The sequence below is a fragment of the Poecilia reticulata genome, chromosome 2, assembly GCF_904066995.2.
Source record: "Poecilia reticulata chromosome 2, P_reticulata-male-v2, whole genome shotgun sequence".
NCBI lineage: Eukaryota > Metazoa > Chordata > Actinopteri > Cyprinodontiformes > Poeciliidae > Poecilia > Poecilia reticulata.
In genome coordinates this window covers 3775215-3792797 of record NC_088831.1, presented here as the reverse complement: position 1 = coordinate 3792797, position 17583 = coordinate 3775215, and the positions used below count along the sequence as shown (strand labels likewise).

The window sequence follows — 17583 nt, the reverse complement described above, 5'->3', positions numbered from 1 at the left end:
GGAAGAGGTCCGGTTACACTCCAGGAATAGAAGAGCAGGAATAGACAGACACAGTCACAGCTAGAAACACCTGCTTAGCATTTATTACATTTATAAATCCAGATTTTGTACAGAACTAGGCTGTCCAGAATGACAGACAGAGGCAATAGAAACAGTCGTTAATTTATTCATCTGGCTGCTTCCTCCTCTACCTGCTGATCAATGCTAACAAACAAGATGCACACTGCTGAGTATCTGATTATCTTTCAACCAGACAAATAAAAACAAGCTTCAGGCGTTTTTGCAAAGTGTTCCCATGACAACCCAGAGATGCTATGGCCCGTTCACAGAGAGGGGGATTAATGACCACCCTGTGAAGAGAAGTGAAACATTTAACCAGAACTTCTGGTTCCTGTGATGTTCAGGAAGTCTGTTTGGTCCGTCTCGCTGCGTTCCAATCCGTCGCTGTGTTGTACAAACACTTCTTCTGGTCCGTCCTGAACTAGGACATGACCCCAAACACGGGGTTGTGGCGGCAGATGCTCGGCCCGATCTCCTCGTAGTCCTTCTTGGTGTGGCACACCTGGTAAAACTCGGGCTGCAGAGACAGACCTCAGGTTAGCTCTGCTGACAGTTAAATGAAAACAATGTTGAGAGGAGGGGGATACTCACGGTGGATGCCAGCATGGACCCTCCGAACCACACGGCATACCTCTGCATGTGGTGGGTGACAACCTGGACGTCGATGGGCTTCGGCTGTGACCCAAACAGACCCGTCAATGCCATCATCCGTGTCATTAAAACGTACAAAGTTAGAGAACGAAACGCTGACCTTCAGCTTGCCGCCGCTGAGCTCCTCACTGATCTTCAGCCGGGCATCCACTGTTCTCTTTAGGTCCCTCTGCAGGCGCCGGCCAAAGTCCCGGAACATGGTGGAGCCTCCAGACAGAACCACGTTCTGCAGGACAAACAACGCATGAATCAACACCGTCTGTTTGGGTCTAGTGGCATCTACCGTGGTCTATGGTTGTCTACTAGGGTCTGAACTGTCTCTACCTTGTAGAGAGGACGTCGGACGTCAATGGGGCAGTTCTGGATGACCTCGTCCACCACCTCCGAGATGGGCTGAGTGAAGTCTGGGTTGGCGAACTGGATCAAAGAGAGAACTCTGTTAACTCATTGTTTCGGACCAGAGAGCTCCATCCGGATGCGTTCTGGAGGCACCTCTGGGTGGAAGAAGATCTCTGGCCCCAGGAAGCGCTCGTAGCCCACGTCAATGGTAAACTCCTTCTTCGTGATGGCGTTGACGCCTGTATACTGCTTGATCCACTTGGAGCCGTCCGTGTCGTACTTGCTGAACTCCTTGACCAGGTCGGGGCAGACATAGCTGAACCGCTCCTATTGGGAGAACAGGTCAAACGTTTTCACATTGCTATGCTATCCTCTGGTGGCTGAGCAGAAGAACAGCGAGGTACGGACCTTAACAGCTTTAGCCGTCTCCAGCGACTGCTCCGGGGGAATGCCCACCTCCCTCTCCCTCAGCAGCTGCTGGGTGAAGTAGGTGATGTCTCGACCGGCGATGGGGATGTGCTTGATGCAGCTGCCAATCACGTAGCCTTCAGCCTGGGGGGAGGTGACACCAATGTGGCTGAGGCACACAGGAAGGAGGTGGTAGAAAGAGAGGAAGTGACACCTACCACCGGGATGACGTGCGTCACACCATCTCCACTGTCGATTACAGTTCCCGTGAGCGTCCGCTCGCCAACCTGCCGGGACGTCCAGGAGGCGGCCAGCGCCAGGACAGCCTGCATCAAGGGGTTAACCAGTACTGGGTTATTAACCAAACACCAGGGTTATTAATACACACAATGGTTTTATTAACCAATATATCGGGTTATTAACCAACACAAGGTTACCAATGAACACACTGGTGTTATTAATACACACATAGAAATAAGTCACTCTCTAATAGAGGAACTGAGAGTCAGAGCTTCCTGGAGGAACTTCCTCTTCCTCTCTGAGAACCAGACCAGATATAACGTCCGACGGGTCTGAGGTGTTGGTCATACCTGGACGGCGATGTAGAGACCCGGGACGTTGAAGGATTCGAACATGATCTCGGCCGTGTACTCCCTGTTCTCAGGAGTGTTGAGGGGCGGCTCTGTCTGCACACAGAACCAGAACCCATCATTAACACGAACTTTCCCGCTCCGTCCTCCAGTCACCTCCGTCTTTCGGTCCGTACCAGCAGGAAGTAGTGGTCCTCTGGCTCCGCCCGCAGGTACTTGAAGATGACCTGCTCCATGAAGCGCTCCATCAGGTCCCAGTCCTCCACAATGCCGTGACGGATGGGCCACTGCGAGAGAAAGAGGCGTCAACACCACAGATGACCCCTGACCCTGACTGCTGCTTCAGCGCCGACTCACCTTTGTTGCGTACGAAGGTTTGTCGATGGCTTCATCTCCGATGTAGAAGTCCAGATCGTCGACGCCCTTCATCATCCTGCGCTGCGCCTGGTCTCCCACCTTGGCAGATTCTTTGATCGCAATACCTGCAGCAGAAACCAACAGACTGTCAGCAGGATGACATCATACTCATCAGAGCAGAGAGATGCGGCTTCCTGGGTTCTCACATGACGGGATGATGAACTGTGGCTCCGTGTTTCCTGCATATCCAAGCTTTGTGTACCTGGAGAAGATCCAAACAACAGAACTTTTAATAAGAGTTCAAATTTGGTTGCTTGGAAAAATGCTCAATAGATCTGTTCACTACAGGACAACTCAAAAATAGATTTGGATTAGAAAATATCAGAAAATAAAGTGAGATAAAAAAAAGACTAAATGTTTACAACTAAAATAATTAAAGGTAATAAATGAAATTAATTTTAGTTTATTTTTTAAAAAAGGTATAAAACAAATGTTTTAAAAAATTACATTTAATAAGTGCTCAAATAAATTTAATCATAAGCTAAAAACAAAAATAACTATAAAAGTCAACACAATTTATACAAAATTTTAAAAAACGCAATAAAAAATTGACAGCAAAAATCTAATTCATAAAACAAAGCAACGGATAAAGTGATAAAGCTAATTACTAAATGCAATACATGTACTAAAAAATTTATGTAAAGCAGATAAGAAATAATATACAGCCACAATAAATCACAGAAAAAACCTAGAAGGAAAACTAAAATAAACAAATAAAAAAAGATGTAAAAACAACCCGTCAGTCATTGAAACTTGATAAAATACAAATTACAACAGTATAATAAATAGAAAGTTTTCACAATGTAAACTAAATGTACTTTATTATAATAATAATAATAATAATAATAATAAAAATGATGATAATAAATTGTGCTGCAGCCTGGAGGTCAGCCAGATCTGGGTGTGATCAGCCCAGGTAGGAACTGCTGTGTGAGGGGTGGACACTCCAGGAAGTGGCTTTAGCTCCAGCAGCTAGCAGCGGCTAATCACCGCTTCCAGCCCCTCAAACGGACCGAACCGAGCCGCTGGACGGTTAGGGCCGCTTCCGGGGATCCACCAACTCCATGCAGGCCGGCTGGATGGAGCTTACCGGGGGAGAGGGATGCGTCGGAACCTCGGACAGCGGCTTCCAGGGCGTTAGCTGGAAGTTTGACAGGGACTTCAATAGAAGCAAGCGGGCAGCCTTACTCACCCGGTGCCGCAGTCAACAACACAAGCCGGAAGCCGACCTGCCATGGTTCCGCACCGCTTCACGACCCAAACGCGAAGATACCGACCCCAAAGAGAGGCTAGAAGGGGCTGGAGAGGCGAGTTTCCACCGCAGCAGCCTGAATGAAGAGCCGCCGAGTCGGAAACACTTCCGGATTCCGTGGCAGCAGCTTCTAATGCAAAGTCAGCAGCTCGATGGCGGAAACAGCGCCCTCAGCTGGACGAGTTGGCACTGCAACCAGCAAGTGTCGAGGCTTTAGGAAAGCTACAGTATTTCAAATACTGGAACATGTTCTGGAACATTTGATAACGCATAAAATATAGTTTGACACAAAAGTTAACATATTTTGTAAAAATATTTAAATCCTTTTCAATGTTCTCTGAATAACTTTCTTCAGATTAATATTCAAAACTACTTTTTTTTTTTTTATCCAAAAGGGAAGTTGAATATTTAGTCCATGGGCCAGAGGCCAAAATTTGACATTTTTGTCCATTTCAGGGTGGCAAAGTCTATCAATATTTTTTGAAAAGATACATGTCTCTAGTTAATATTTTGGTATGATAGCCCTTCCAAAATGGTAGCTGAGTCATAGTTATCAGCTCATGAAGTAAACAACCCCTTTGGAAAAGTTCTGCTTTTTGGAGACTGGTGTATCTCTGGTTTAGGGTCATGGTATAGGCATTTGTCAAAGGTCTATAATCCATCCATCCATCCATCCATCCATCCATTCCATTCATTCATTCATTCATTCATTCATTCATTCATTTTCTGCCGCTTATCCGGAGTCGGGTCGCGGGGGCAGCATCTTCAGAAGGGAGGCCCAGACTTCCCTCTCCCCAGCCACTTCTTCCAGCTCCTCCGGGGGAATCCCAAGGCGTTCCCAGGCCAGCCGAGAGACATATGCCCCTTTTCCACAGGCCAACCCGGCTCGGCTCGGCTCGGCTCGGCTCGGCTCGGCTCGGGGGTGGGGGGTGTAGCGCCCCGCCTCCAGGCTCTGTGCTGTGCTTCGTTACATGCGACCTAACGCGAGTTGTTGTTTTTATGATACAACAGAAGAAGAGAGAGCTGAGCTATTTTTTTATAGCCTGATTGCATTTTTCTGAGACTTCAAGAAAATGTGACAGTGGGAGGAAAGCTGCGATATGGTGAGGAGGAGCTGATCTCCGCCCTGCAGCGGGAGGAAAGCAGGTGGCTCAGACGGCCAAAGAGGATTTTTGTATTAAACTACCATAAAACTTGTAATAGTGCCGAATATACATCCACTAATGTTAGTCAGGGTGTTGCAAATAACTTAAAAGTGTCAGAATTCATTCATAATATAATTCAATGTGTTTTCAGGTGTGTCCGTCTTCTTGTCAGTCGGTGTTCAGGATGTCCAGAGACGTTTAGCATGCATTTGTTTTTTCTGACTTCTGCAGAAAAGAAAAAATAGAAAACATATATATATATATATATATATATATATATATATATATATATATATATATATATATATATATTTTTTTTTTTTCTTCTTCTTTTTTGTCATAGTACCCCCAAGAATTTAAAACTACTTTCACCCCTGCTGATAACCCTTAAGCAACAACCAGAGTTGGCTAGTAACTATTTTTTATGACGTATTTTTACTCTTACTTGAGTAAATTTTCTGGATTTTCTACCCACTGAATGAAAAACAAACTCATTTTAACCTAAAACTCACTAGACACAGATACACACCTGCAGTTTTTATTAAAGTTTAATAAGTTTATTAGTGAAAGAAGCTGATTTGGAATTTTTTTTCTTTTGTCTGATTTTGTTTTTTTTTTCCTTAAATGAATTGTCATTTTTTACCTCAAAATACCAAAATATGCTAAACTTAACTTTGTTTTGTTCTGTCTGATTATTTAATTGTTAAATATTAATTAATAATCTGATCAGTTACTCAGTACTTGAGTAGACTTTTCACCAAATACTTTTTTACTCTTGAGTCATTCTTGGACGGCTACTTTCTTTTATGAACTTTTATGCTTCCATTTTCCTCCCTCACTGACTGTCTTCTTGAAATAAAACAATGGTTTACTCTTAACTTCCTCAAATTAAATTCCAGTAAAACTGAACTTCACTTAATTGGTACTAATTCAATACTAAGTAAACGTGATAATTTCTCCATTTCAGTTGATAACTCCTCCATTTTTCCCTCCCCTCAGGTTAAGAGTCTGGGTGTCATCCTCGATAGCACCCTCTCTTTTGCCTCCCATGTCAATAATATCACTCGGTCAGCTTATTTTCATCTCTGAAATATTCGCCGTCTCCATCCTTCTCTCACTCTGCACTCCACTGCTGTTCTGGTCCACAGTTTGGTCTCATCTCGTTTAGACTATTGTAATTCTCTACTTTTGGTCTGCCACAGAAAACTCTGCATAAATTACAATTGGTTCAAAATTCAGCTGCTCGTATCATTACACAAACCCCTTTAATTCATCACATCACACCTATTTTACAACAGCTCCATTGTCTTCCAATCACATATCGCATCAACTTTAAAATACTTCTAACTTTTAAAGTAATTGTTTTTAGCCTTTTAGAAAACCTGCAAAATGTGAATTTTGTTCTGTGAGGAATGTCGACCATCCATGAAAGACAATGAAGGCGTTTTCATGGTTTAGCTTTGTTTGAAGCCAGGTCTGTTGCTAGGTAACGGCCGGACTTCACTGGGGTTGCTAGGTAACCCAGTTCCTGCTGATTTGTGATGTTATATTCTGAAGGTTTTTGAACCTGATAGACTGATAACCAGGGGTGAAAGTAAGGGGGTACAGCAGGGTACTGCCGTGAGTTCACCCACTAATCAGCCGTGACTGATTAGTTTTTCAAGAACAATCTGAAACACGACTTCATCTGTTAATAAATAACTTTTTTCTCATTTTATATTGTTTCTGAACTGTTCGTGCTTTGCTAGAGCAGCGGTGCAACACGTCGATCGCGGAAGGTTTTGAGTCGATCTCGGCATTAGGTGACAAACTGAACGCCGCCAGGACGCTGAGACCAGCACATCCTCTGACTTAAAACGTTCGTAACTCTATTAAAGAACAACAGAAAAATCGACAAAACGTGTTCAAATTAATGACCCAACAACAATAATAATCTCAGTGATTATTGTTTCTACAAGGTGTTGCGCAATTCTGTGCGTTTTGGTTCCATTACCAAAATAACGAGCAGAGCAGGAGTTTAAAATGAACTAATCGACCTCCGCTGTGTTGATCGCAAAATAAATATCAAGCCTGCAAGCTTGATATTGTAACAGACTGAATGTTAGATTGTTTAACGTAATCTCTGGAGTTGTTCTGCCGTTGTTATGGCAGGAGGTTGCCATAACAACGGGTATATATATATATATATATATATATATATATATATATATATATATATATATATATATATATATATATATATATATATATATATATACGTACTACTTTAGGCCCTGTGGAAAATCTTTTAGGTGTTATGTTTTAATGAGGGGTAGATACACTTTTGGCTCATAGCCATGTGTTTATATCAGTTTATGTTATACTGGTGTTCCAGGTATCAAATTTCAATGTTTTTGATTTTTGCTGCTGTTGCACTGAACACAGCAACACTGTTAAAACAAGCACTTGTTAAAATATGTATGTTTTATGTGTATACTGTAATGATTAATTATTTAGATAATTAATCTATAATTATTATCTAAATTTATTGTTAAATGTTCATTAGTGCTGTTGTACTGTCACTGTTCCTTTAAGTTAGGAGGCATTTTCTGGTTACACAAAGACTGTTGAGACACTTTTGAGAGGGAGGGGGTTGTTGATTAAGGACTAAAGGTGTTGACTTTATTATATTATGTGCTGCCCTGGTATTGTTCAACTTTAATAAATCAATGTTCAGAGCAAATAGTTTATCTGGTGCTTAGTTCTCCTAACAGAACATTATAATACATTATAAAAAAATATATAATAATGAAAAAATATGTATACCACACAGGTAGGCCACAGCTGACTATATATATATATCCATTTTCTTGACACCGTTGTCCCTTAGTGGGGTCGGGAGGGTGGCTGGTGCCTCTCCAGCTAACATTCTGGGCAAGAGGTGGGGTCACCCTGGACAGATCGCCAGTCTGTCGCAGAGCAACACAGAGACACACAACCATGCACGCACACACACACACAGTCACACCTAGGGACAATTTATACAGACCAATTAACCTGACAGTCATGTTTTTGGACTGTGGGAGGAAACCGGAGTACCCGGAGAAAACCCACGCATGCACAGGGAGAACATGCAAACTCCATGCAGAAAGACCGGGGCTGGGAATTGAACCCAGAACCTTCTTGCTGCAAGGCAACAGCTCTACCAACTGCGCCACTGTGCAGCCCCGCAATCTAATCAATTTTAGCAATTGATATATCAAAATCTTCTACTTCCTTTGATCCTTTATGCTTTTGGTTTTGCTATGTTTCACTTCTTCAACTATTTCTGGCTTTGTACTAATTTCTGCTTCTGCTAATTTATGCTTTTTATTATTTCCCTGTTTAATTGTTTGAACTATTTCTGGCGTTGTACTAATTTCTGCTTCTGCTAGTTTTTGTTTTTACTGTTTCACTGTTTAATTGTTTCAACCATTTCTGGTATTGTACTAATTTCTGCTTCTGCTTATTGATGCTTTTCACACCTTCTCCAATTCCTTCAATGTATTTCTCTCTTGCGCTCTGTTTCTATCTGTTTCTATTCATTCTGCTTTTCTACTTTTCTGTATGCCTTCTATTTCTACTGATCTTACTCTCTGCTAAGGTCTTCTGCAATCTTTAATAAATTTTAGCAATTTATATATCAAAATGTTCTGCTTCTTCTGCTCCTTTATGATTTTAGGTTTGCTATATTTCACTTCAATTATTTCTGGTTTTGTACTAATTTCTCCTTCTGCTAGTTTATGCTTTTTGCTGTTACACAGTTTAATTGTTTTGACCATTTCTGGCGTTGAACTAATTTCTGCTTCTGCTAGTTTATGTATTTTGCTGTTTCACTGTTCAACTGTTTCAATGATTTCTGGTTTTGTACTAATTTCCACTTCCTGTGATAATTATGCGTTTTCTTAACCTCTGTTTCACTTTTTGACTTTTTCAAATAATTCAGGTTGCACACAAACTCCTGCTTCTTCTGCTGAATTCTTGTAAATTTCAGTACGTAAACTTTTTCTACAATGTATGACTAGCGTTCTGATTTTTCTACATCTTAATCTTTGTTTTCATGTTTCTTGTATTTCTCCATCAATCATTCTGCAAATATGCTTCTTTTGCTCCTTTTTGCTTTGTTTTGCTATGTTTCACTTCTTCAAATATTTCTGGTTGTGTACTAATTTCTCCTTCTACTAAATTTATGCTTTTTTTTATTTATCTCACTGTTCAACTGTTTCAACTATTTCTATTTCTTCTGCTTTCTTCTACTTCTTAAGCTTTGCTCCACTTTTTCTGGCATTTCTGCAGCAATCATTCTGCAAATATGCATTCTCACGGCTGTTTCGCTAGGAACAGCTATTTTTCTAGTTTTGTTTGTATTTCATTTTAACTCATGTAAACCACTTTGAATTGCCTTGTTGCAGAAAATATGCTATATAAATAAAATTATCTGACCTTACTTACTTTACCTTACCTTACATGTTGAGGCCTAGAAGCCTCAACAGCTTCTAGGCCTCCTCACTTCATCAAAATCTGGAAGTCGGAAGAGAGGCATACTACCATATCTAAAAACATTGCGGGGCGTTTGAGTTGAACAGGATTTAACTTCAGTTGGTAAATGCAAAGCTTTTAAAAGTTCAACGCCAGACAATGGCACTCCTGTACAAAATCTTCTTGTTTTTTCAACCAGGTTGTAATTTTGAATTATTCCCGCTTTTTTGAGGGTTGTGTTGTATGTAAATGCCTCTGTGTTGTAGTTCTGGGCTGGTTTTCTTGGTCCTAGATTGTTGATCCCCAGTCCAGCTCCAATCCAATTAGAAAATCTCACAAAGTAACTCATTGTAAAATTTCTCGAACGTCCAATAATGAAACTATGCGAATGAAGATGAATACAAATAACAGATCTTATGTATATATATAAATATATATACAACCCCTCTGTGACGTCACATGACAGTTTACTTATCTAGCCACGTCACTGGTGTGTTGCATAGGCCCAAGGCAGCTGACGTCAGCAAGGTGACATGACAGACTGAAGCTCGAACGTCATGTCACGTGAGTTGGAGCGGACTGCAGAGAAGGAGGCGGAAATGGGCCCTTCAACTACAGACGTATTTACGTTTTATTCGTGTGTATGCTCCCAACTAACAACATAGAATTGTTTGTGAATAAAATTTAATGTCCCTTTTCCACCACCGGCTCTACTTCAGCAGCCCGGCTCCGAGCCGTAGCCTGTAGCGCGGTGCTGCCTCGCGGTGGGGGGGTATAGCGCCCCACCAGTGGCGCAACTGCACATTATTCAGGTGGATGCGAAAACATAAATCGGCGCCCGACTTTTTCTTCAACCACCAGGGGGCTCTTTGGCAGGAGGTGTGTCCTGTAAACTGTGGGTGTTTTGTTTGGCACATTGCTGCCATCTGTTGGACTTTTAGGGAACTGCTTGACTTTTATGTTATTTAATCAGTACGGTTGTCTGCTAGCGGTAGAGCAGATGAACACACGTGTTTGTTATGAACACTGCAATCCAAGTTTCCCTCAATGAAATATATACTAGTCAGTCCCAGTGACCGTTTCACTAACGGTTTTTGCCCATGTGCTTTCTGGGTAAAAATCAGTCAAGAAAGCGTAACTGTTAAGCTTCAGGTGACCAGCAGCATTGAACAGCCTTTGTTTGTCTGCTATTCATTTACTACCACATTTCTTTTAACCCAGCTGTACCTGAGAGGAAGTTAACAACTGCAACACTCAACAGACTAAGGCAGTGGTCTCAAACTGCATTCCTCAAGGGCCAGAGTCCTGCAACTTTTAGATGTGTCCCTTGTTATACATACCTAAATTCATTGGCTAAACGACCTTACCAGCATGCAGTCTTACATTAGCAAAGCAGTCTTGGTGCAACATTAGAGCTTGCACATTTCTGAGCTCTTCAGCTTGTTTGCACATCAGGTAGCTTGCATGCTACCCGACTGTTCCTGATGCTGGAGGTCCTCACATAAAGTCTAATAGATGGGAGAAATTCATAGCAAGATAGTAAGCTATTAGACTATTAGATGTGAGGACATAAACCTCTACCAGCTGGCTGGCTATATAGATAGGAAGACCATAGTCAGACAGAAAGACAGAGAACTTATTGTCATCATATGCTGACATTAAAATGTATTGCCTTGAGTAATAGAATTGCCAATAAAAAAGTGAAAAATTGCTCAAAGTATAAATGTTTGTAGTCAAATAAAAATAAATATTTAAAAGGAAAAATATGTAAACGTATAACTTTAAGTCAATTAATTTGTATGTCCAGTCAGTTTTTAATATATATCATAGTCCCTAAAGATCTTCTACATGACTGTCTCCTGCTCTCTACGTAAAGCTGCAGTATGTAACGTTTGTTAAAAAAAAATAAAAATTTTATTTAATTAAAATGATCACTATGTCCCGAAAACATAAGACAGATAATCTGTGAAAAGAATTAGGTCCTCTGTCTTCTCCCTCTGGATCTGCTGTTATCTGAACAAATATTCTGCCCTGTCAGACACAACCAATCAGAGCCAAGAAGAGGGTCTTAGCGCTGTCAATCATCCTCATATAAGTGCTGCTCTACCCCAGTTTTCCTGGAACATTAAGTTGCTTCTCCACCATTAGCATATTTAGAAGCATGAACATGAGGTTGATTGACAGTGCTAAGACCCTCCTCCTGACTGGGTGTTTTTGACTGGTTGTTCTCTAAGCGCTGTCAATCAACCTAATGTTCGTGCTTCTAAATATGCTAATGGTGGAGAAGCAACTTAATGTTCCAGGAAAACTGGAGTAGAGCGGTGCCTTGTCTGCTGCTGTACAGTCGGAGTACCTACACTGTACAGCAGTAAGTCAGTGACAGAATCTGGTCATCAGCTTCTTAGATGACACTGCAAAGGCTCTCAGACAACATGAGTCTCTGCTGGGATTTTTTTAAAGAGGTATTTGGTTTTAAAGGTTCAGGTGAAATCCTTTTAGATGCAGACTCCCAGAAATTTGAAACTGCTGACCCTTTCTACTTGCTCACCATCTATGCTCAGCCCTGGATGGATTGTCCTCTTTGTCCTGAAGTTGAATATTATTTCCTTGGTATTTAAGGTAAGGGAATTCTCCCTTCACTATTGGTTTACCATGCTATTAGCCTTTGAGCCTCTTCTGTATATAGTTGTGTCATCCACATTTTTGAACAAGACAAACTGTTCTTGGTAGCTTTGCAGTCATGGGTAAATGGGAAGTAATGGATGGGGCTGAGGACACAGCCTTGGGGCATACCTGTGCCAAGTGTGACTGTGGAGAAGGTAAGGGAGTTGATTTGGACATGCTGGGGTTTGTTGGTTTAAAAATTCCTGATCCACCAGGACAGTCCTGCTCCTAGTACCAGGGACTCTAGCCTCTCCACCAACTTGTCAGGAGTTGATGGAGTTAAAAGCTGAGCTGAAATCCTCATCCAGCATCCTTATGTAGGTATAAAGTAATATTAGTATGCTTATTATAATAAGTCTTGCCATCACCTTTTAGTTTTTGAACAACTTTCATTCCACCAATGATCCATGCAGACTATTATTCAACATCAACTGATTATTCCAACTCTCTTGCGAGAGGAAACTTGCTAGAGTTATGAACATGAGTGAAGGCCATGGATCAAGGGGACGACCAAAGACTTCTTAAATCTGAAAGTCTCTTCTTTGTTAAACTATTATGGTACACTCAAAATATTTCAACCTGCCTTCTTTCCTTTGTTAGATAGCTAAAACGGTGGCGTAAAAAGAGTGTTACCCCACTATTCTTGAAGCTTAGGAATGTTTTTATTGTGTTATGGAATGTGGTTGTTAGTAATTATTTTTCTAAATGACCTGTTCTGAACTTTTTATAAGCTTCCTCTCCAGCATGATGAGCTTACAGCAAATCACTGACTATGTTTAGTGATACAATGAATCCGGTGAAAAGACTGACTATGTCTGACTGATGCTGTCTTAGAGGGTTTACCCAGCTTTTCTCCATAAGTTCTACAAAGGAATATCTGCCCTGTCCATCTCTATCCCAGGCTTCTGTAGGCCATAATGTCTCACACTTTCTGTCGGCTCGTTGTCTGTCATGTTCCTAAAAGCGCTTTTCCACCAGCCTGCCACTTGGCCTCAGTCCACCTCGGCCAGATTCATTTTCCTTTAGCAGATCCAGCGCAGCTCTGGCTGGCTGTTCTCAGATTTCCGTATCTACTTCAAGGGCAGTACTAGCCGGACCTATCAAGGTAGGGACCAAAGCGATTTCATATATCGCAAAATAATCAGCTGATCGAAGCCTCTATCATTATGTTTGGGCCAGCAATGAATTTCTATAAAACAAAATGAAATATCTTTGAGTCCATCTGAACCATAAGCTTGAGGTTCTCCATGGCTGAGTGTCACTGCAAACCTCTGCGGAGAATTGACCAATTGCTGCGCTAAAGGCCCTCCCATGATAGTGAGGAACAGAGCGGGTAATGGAAAAACTCACTACCAGGGGTAGAACCGAACCACGCACTAACCGGTTAGTGTGTGACTTGCCAGTAGAAAAGCACCTTAAGTTACCTTAGATACTGAAGTCTGTTTTCTGAGGTGAGATAGTATCTGGTAGCTGCTCTGGCTTTTAAAATGAAACCTTCGGTTCCTCCAGGTGTCTTAGTATCCTTACTTACAAACACACACTGGAATATTTCCAAATGGGTTAATGATACTCAAATGGTGAACATCCTAATTTACTGTTAATAGCTATGTGTCATCTGAAAAAATAAATACACAAAGTCAACACTATTTCAAGGTCTGTAACTGTAAACCAGCACTAAACTTTGTTCTAGATAAGTAGAAATTAGTAGAGGGTAAGGCTATTCAGCTAAATCGTGTAGCTACCAGAGGGTATGAACAGCATGCAAACAAAGGCAGTTCAATGCTGCAGTATGTACATTTTAGGGAAAAAAATTCAATTATATATTTGTTGAAACTGTCACCATGTTGTCACAGTGTGCTAAGACAAATAATCTGAGAAGAAAAATCAAACCCCTTTGCCTTCTCGCAGTGCTAAATTGAAACAACCAATCAGAGCCAGGAGGAGGGTCTCAGGACAGCAGAGTGATAGTTTTAATAAATGCATAGATTTTTAAATAAAAGTTACATGCTGAACCTAAATGGTTACATCTTACTGATTTTATTTTTTAACAAACTCATTTGTGGGCCTGATTGACATCAACATCCTCAGCAAGCATAATGTAGATGGTACCGATATGCCTAAGGTTATCATCTGTTGGCAGAAATTTAATACAATAATCTGAATTATGCTGTCAATAGTAGGCTAAGCATCTGAAAATAATATTTTTTTAATTTTTACCTCAGAATTTGTCATTTAATGAGGGTGGTCTCCTCCCTCATTCTGCTATGTCTCTATGTGGCCATCATGAGCTACTATTGTGTAGCCCAAGATGGAAAAACTCACAAAATCTGATAAATAGGCCAATACAGCATCCTAAAGTATATGTAAGTGTACATTTCTACTATTACTGATTAACTTTTTTATAACTAACAAACTAGACACAAGTGACACGCTAAACAAACCCCCAATAACCCCCAACATATACACCAGTTAAGGTTATAGCCCAAGTCTGTAACATGACCCTAAACCAGAGATACACCAGTCTCAAAAAACAGAACTTTTCCAAAGGGGTTGTTTACTTCATGAGCTGATAACTATGACTCAGCTACCATTTTGGAAGGGCTATCATACCAAAATATTAACTGGAGACATGTATCTTTAAAAAAATATTGATAGACTTTGCCACCCTGAAATGGACAAAAAATGGTCTGGCCCATGGACTAATTGTAACTAATGTGTTGTCTCACCACCTGCAGCTGATCTGGCTCATAAAATGCCATAAAGGAAAAATGGTATGTATTACTATGTGGGCCGCTAATTCAATTAAAAACAAACTATTCGTAGTGTAAAAATGTGTTTATTATAACTATCACTTTGAGATTAATGAACAGCAGCCATATTGGATTTTGAGGTAGCCTTTCTGCAAGAATTCTTTAACTTTTCAAGTTGGAATTTTCGACTTCATGAGGCATTACTGTCACTTTTCTGGACTTAAAACTCATTAACTCCACCAACCTCGACTAGACCAGTGTTATTTAAAACCATATGAGTGGTGGTCAGATTCACAAGAATTCAACAAATATGCAGCCAGTTTATCATGTGTGCCTTTCTCAGTCAAACCATGCAGGACATGTCTGACATCAAAGGTGCAAAAGTTTGGAAATAGTTTACTACTGTGTAATTTTAAAGTCTCAAAAACCCTAACATTTTTTAAAGGAATCAGAAGAATATTAAGAATAAAAACATTAATGTAATACAGGGGATTTAAAGTGTTTTTTTGAGTGTTTATTTATGTATAAATAAAGATAGTATCTATAAACTTACATCTCGACATTTGTCTTTATTTTTGTTGCAATGATGTGGGATAATTTTCCCAGCTAATATTCCTGTTAACTAGATTTCAGGCTTGAATGAAGGGATTTTATTGCTGGCTCCTGTTTCCACCAGCGGGTGGCAGTAATGTACCAGATGAAGATGTGAATAAACTGGACTATTGGTACCGTCAGTGTGTTTTTATTAAAGTCTACATGTAAACATTATTTTTATTGTATATTAAAAGTATTGAAGGTTGGAATAAACTGAATAAAACACTTCAGTTCCACATAGATTTAGTTTTTATCATTAAACATCAACTTACCTTGTCTCTCATGACTCACTGTCTGGGTAAGGAGGGGTAAAAATAAATGAGCAGGTGAATGCTTTTGAACATCAATTGTCCAATTGGTATCAATTGTCCACCAGAGGGCAGCAGAGCTCCCATCATGTCTAAAATGAGGAACCCCCCCCCCGCCCCCCCCAAGAGTTTGAATCAATTAATCTATTAAACAAACCGAATGAAAATAGATACTAAAAACATTTACTGAAATACAAAAACAACATTACGAATAGCAGGTTTTTTGTATTTTTTCTAGAGTTTTTGCAGGTCAGGTGCTTGTAAATGATCCCTCCTTGGAGCTGCTTTGACTAGGCCGGTGTTGGAGCTGCTTTAACAAGAACGCAGTTTCCCCCCCATTTACCAAAGTAAGGTTAGTGTTTGAGCCCCTAAATCCAGCCTGGAGCCTAATCCAGCTAAACCAGTTTCTAATTCCTCCAGAGCCGGCCTTGCAGCGGGGGCGGCGGCGCCCCATCGATTCACAGGAAGTGAGGGCCGCTTCCTCCAGCAGGACGATGGAGGGGTAATTGACTCCCTGGAGGTTTTTGATCCTCGCCCACACACAAACAAATAATTCGGCCCTCTTTCCGCCGCAGCCTGGCCTGCTGGGTATACAGAGGTCCCTCATCAGCTGAAGTATGACCGCTGTCAGGGCCCGGCTCGACGGCCATTAGAGCCAGGCAGAGGAGGGTCTTATTATTTTTAATAATCTGCTGTTTTTGCTGCTTCTTAGCCCCTGGAGAGCTGCAGTCGGCACTTTCCCGCTGTGATCATCAGCCGTCCTTCGTGTTCAGGCCTAATGATGCTCAGTCATCCAGTCGGCAGGACGCCCTCCACACAGCCGGCCGCTAACTACCGCCTGCATTATTTAGCCGTACCTAAACCGTCATGCTGTTCACGCTGCTCCAAGTTCTTCAGTGGTTTGGAAAACGAAACATGTTAATCCAATAGGAAGTTCTGTTGTGTGTCAGTGATCAAGCCTGAACCAGACATGCTGGGAAACTAAATTTCAAATTCAAATTTGAAAAGTACTTTATTGATCTTGTAGAGAAAATAAATGTTGTTGTAACTCATTAATTTAGATTCTTTTATGAGTTATTGAAGATGGTGATGGCTGTTGGGGGGAAAGACCTCCTGTAGCAGTCTGTGCTGCACTGAATCTGGAGAAGCCTCTGACTGAAGACAGTCCGTTTTCTCGAGACGGTCTCATGAAGAGAATGGTCAGGGTTGTCCATAGTTTCTTTTTATTTTACTTTGGATCATTTCCAGAGGTTCCACAGTCCACAGAACAGAACCAGTCTTCTGTATCAGGTTGTTGAGTCTTTTTAGGTGACTGGCTCTGATGCTGCTGCCCCAACAGATGACGGCAGAAGACATGACGCTCTCAACAACAGACTTAGAGAAGATCTACATAGATTACAGGTTACCTGTGGGAAGGTGTTTCCAGCGTGGAGGAGCCGAAACAGCAGGAATCAGAGCTGGTGGAGCCAGGAAGGAAGAAATGGTGATTGACAGATTAAACACCCTGGTTCCCAACAGATTGGTTGTTCTGCTTCTGTCTGGGTGTGTTTTCATTTTACATTTCAGTAGGGCTGCAAAATTTATGAAAAACAAAAAATATAACGACGATGTCCAGTGACCGGAACTCCAGAACCCTGTTCCAGTGAACACACCATTTTAAGCCGTACCAGGCTGTGGGACAGCGAGAGAGAGCAAGACTTTCAGTAGATAAAAGGGAAGAATCAACAAGGTACAGAAAAGTTTCTCATTTTGGACCTTTTAACCTCAGTCTGTTATGAAACATCGGGAAATGTTTTTACTTTTTTCTAGTGTCAGAGTAAAGGTCAACAGGAGACCGCTGTCCTTTGATGCTAACTGCGCTAATTACCAGGATAAGACTATAAGGCCGGTGAATGGAGTGGTGTGAAT

General features: G+C 41.2%; 1 protein-coding gene across 1 annotated transcript; it reads right to left on the bottom strand.

The window, feature by feature from the left end:
- Positions 1-61: 61 nt before the first annotated feature.
- Positions 62-3844, bottom strand: LOC103473589 (actin related protein 3). The gene is made up of 12 exons (XM_008423933.3): positions 3658-3844; positions 2612-2667; positions 2406-2530; positions 2225-2335; positions 2049-2144; positions 1677-1784; positions 1459-1602; positions 1204-1377; positions 1036-1128; positions 812-937; positions 652-735; positions 62-577 (listed from the first exon to the last, which is right to left on the bottom strand). Exons 1-12 carry the CDS (start codon positions 3699-3701, stop codon positions 482-484), a joined length of 1257 nt encoding a protein of 418 aa, XP_008422155.1. The 5' UTR covers positions 3702-3844; the 3' UTR covers positions 62-481.
- Positions 3845-17583: the final 13739 nt, after the last annotated feature.

Excerpts from the sequence above, each read along its gene's own strand:
- LOC103473589 (XM_008423933.3), bottom strand. The coding sequence starts at position 3,701 with ATGGCAGGTCGGCTTCCGGCTTGTGTTGTTGACTGCGGCACCGG. Across the intron at positions 1,129-1,203 it reads AGATCTTCTTCCACCCAGAG|TTCGCCAACCCAGACTTCAC; the intron begins GTGCCTCCAGAA and ends TCTTTGATCCAG. Across the intron at positions 736-811 it reads TCAGCGGCGGCAAGCTGAAG|CCGAAGCCCATCGACGTCCA; the intron begins GTCAGCGTTTCG and ends TTTGGGTCACAG.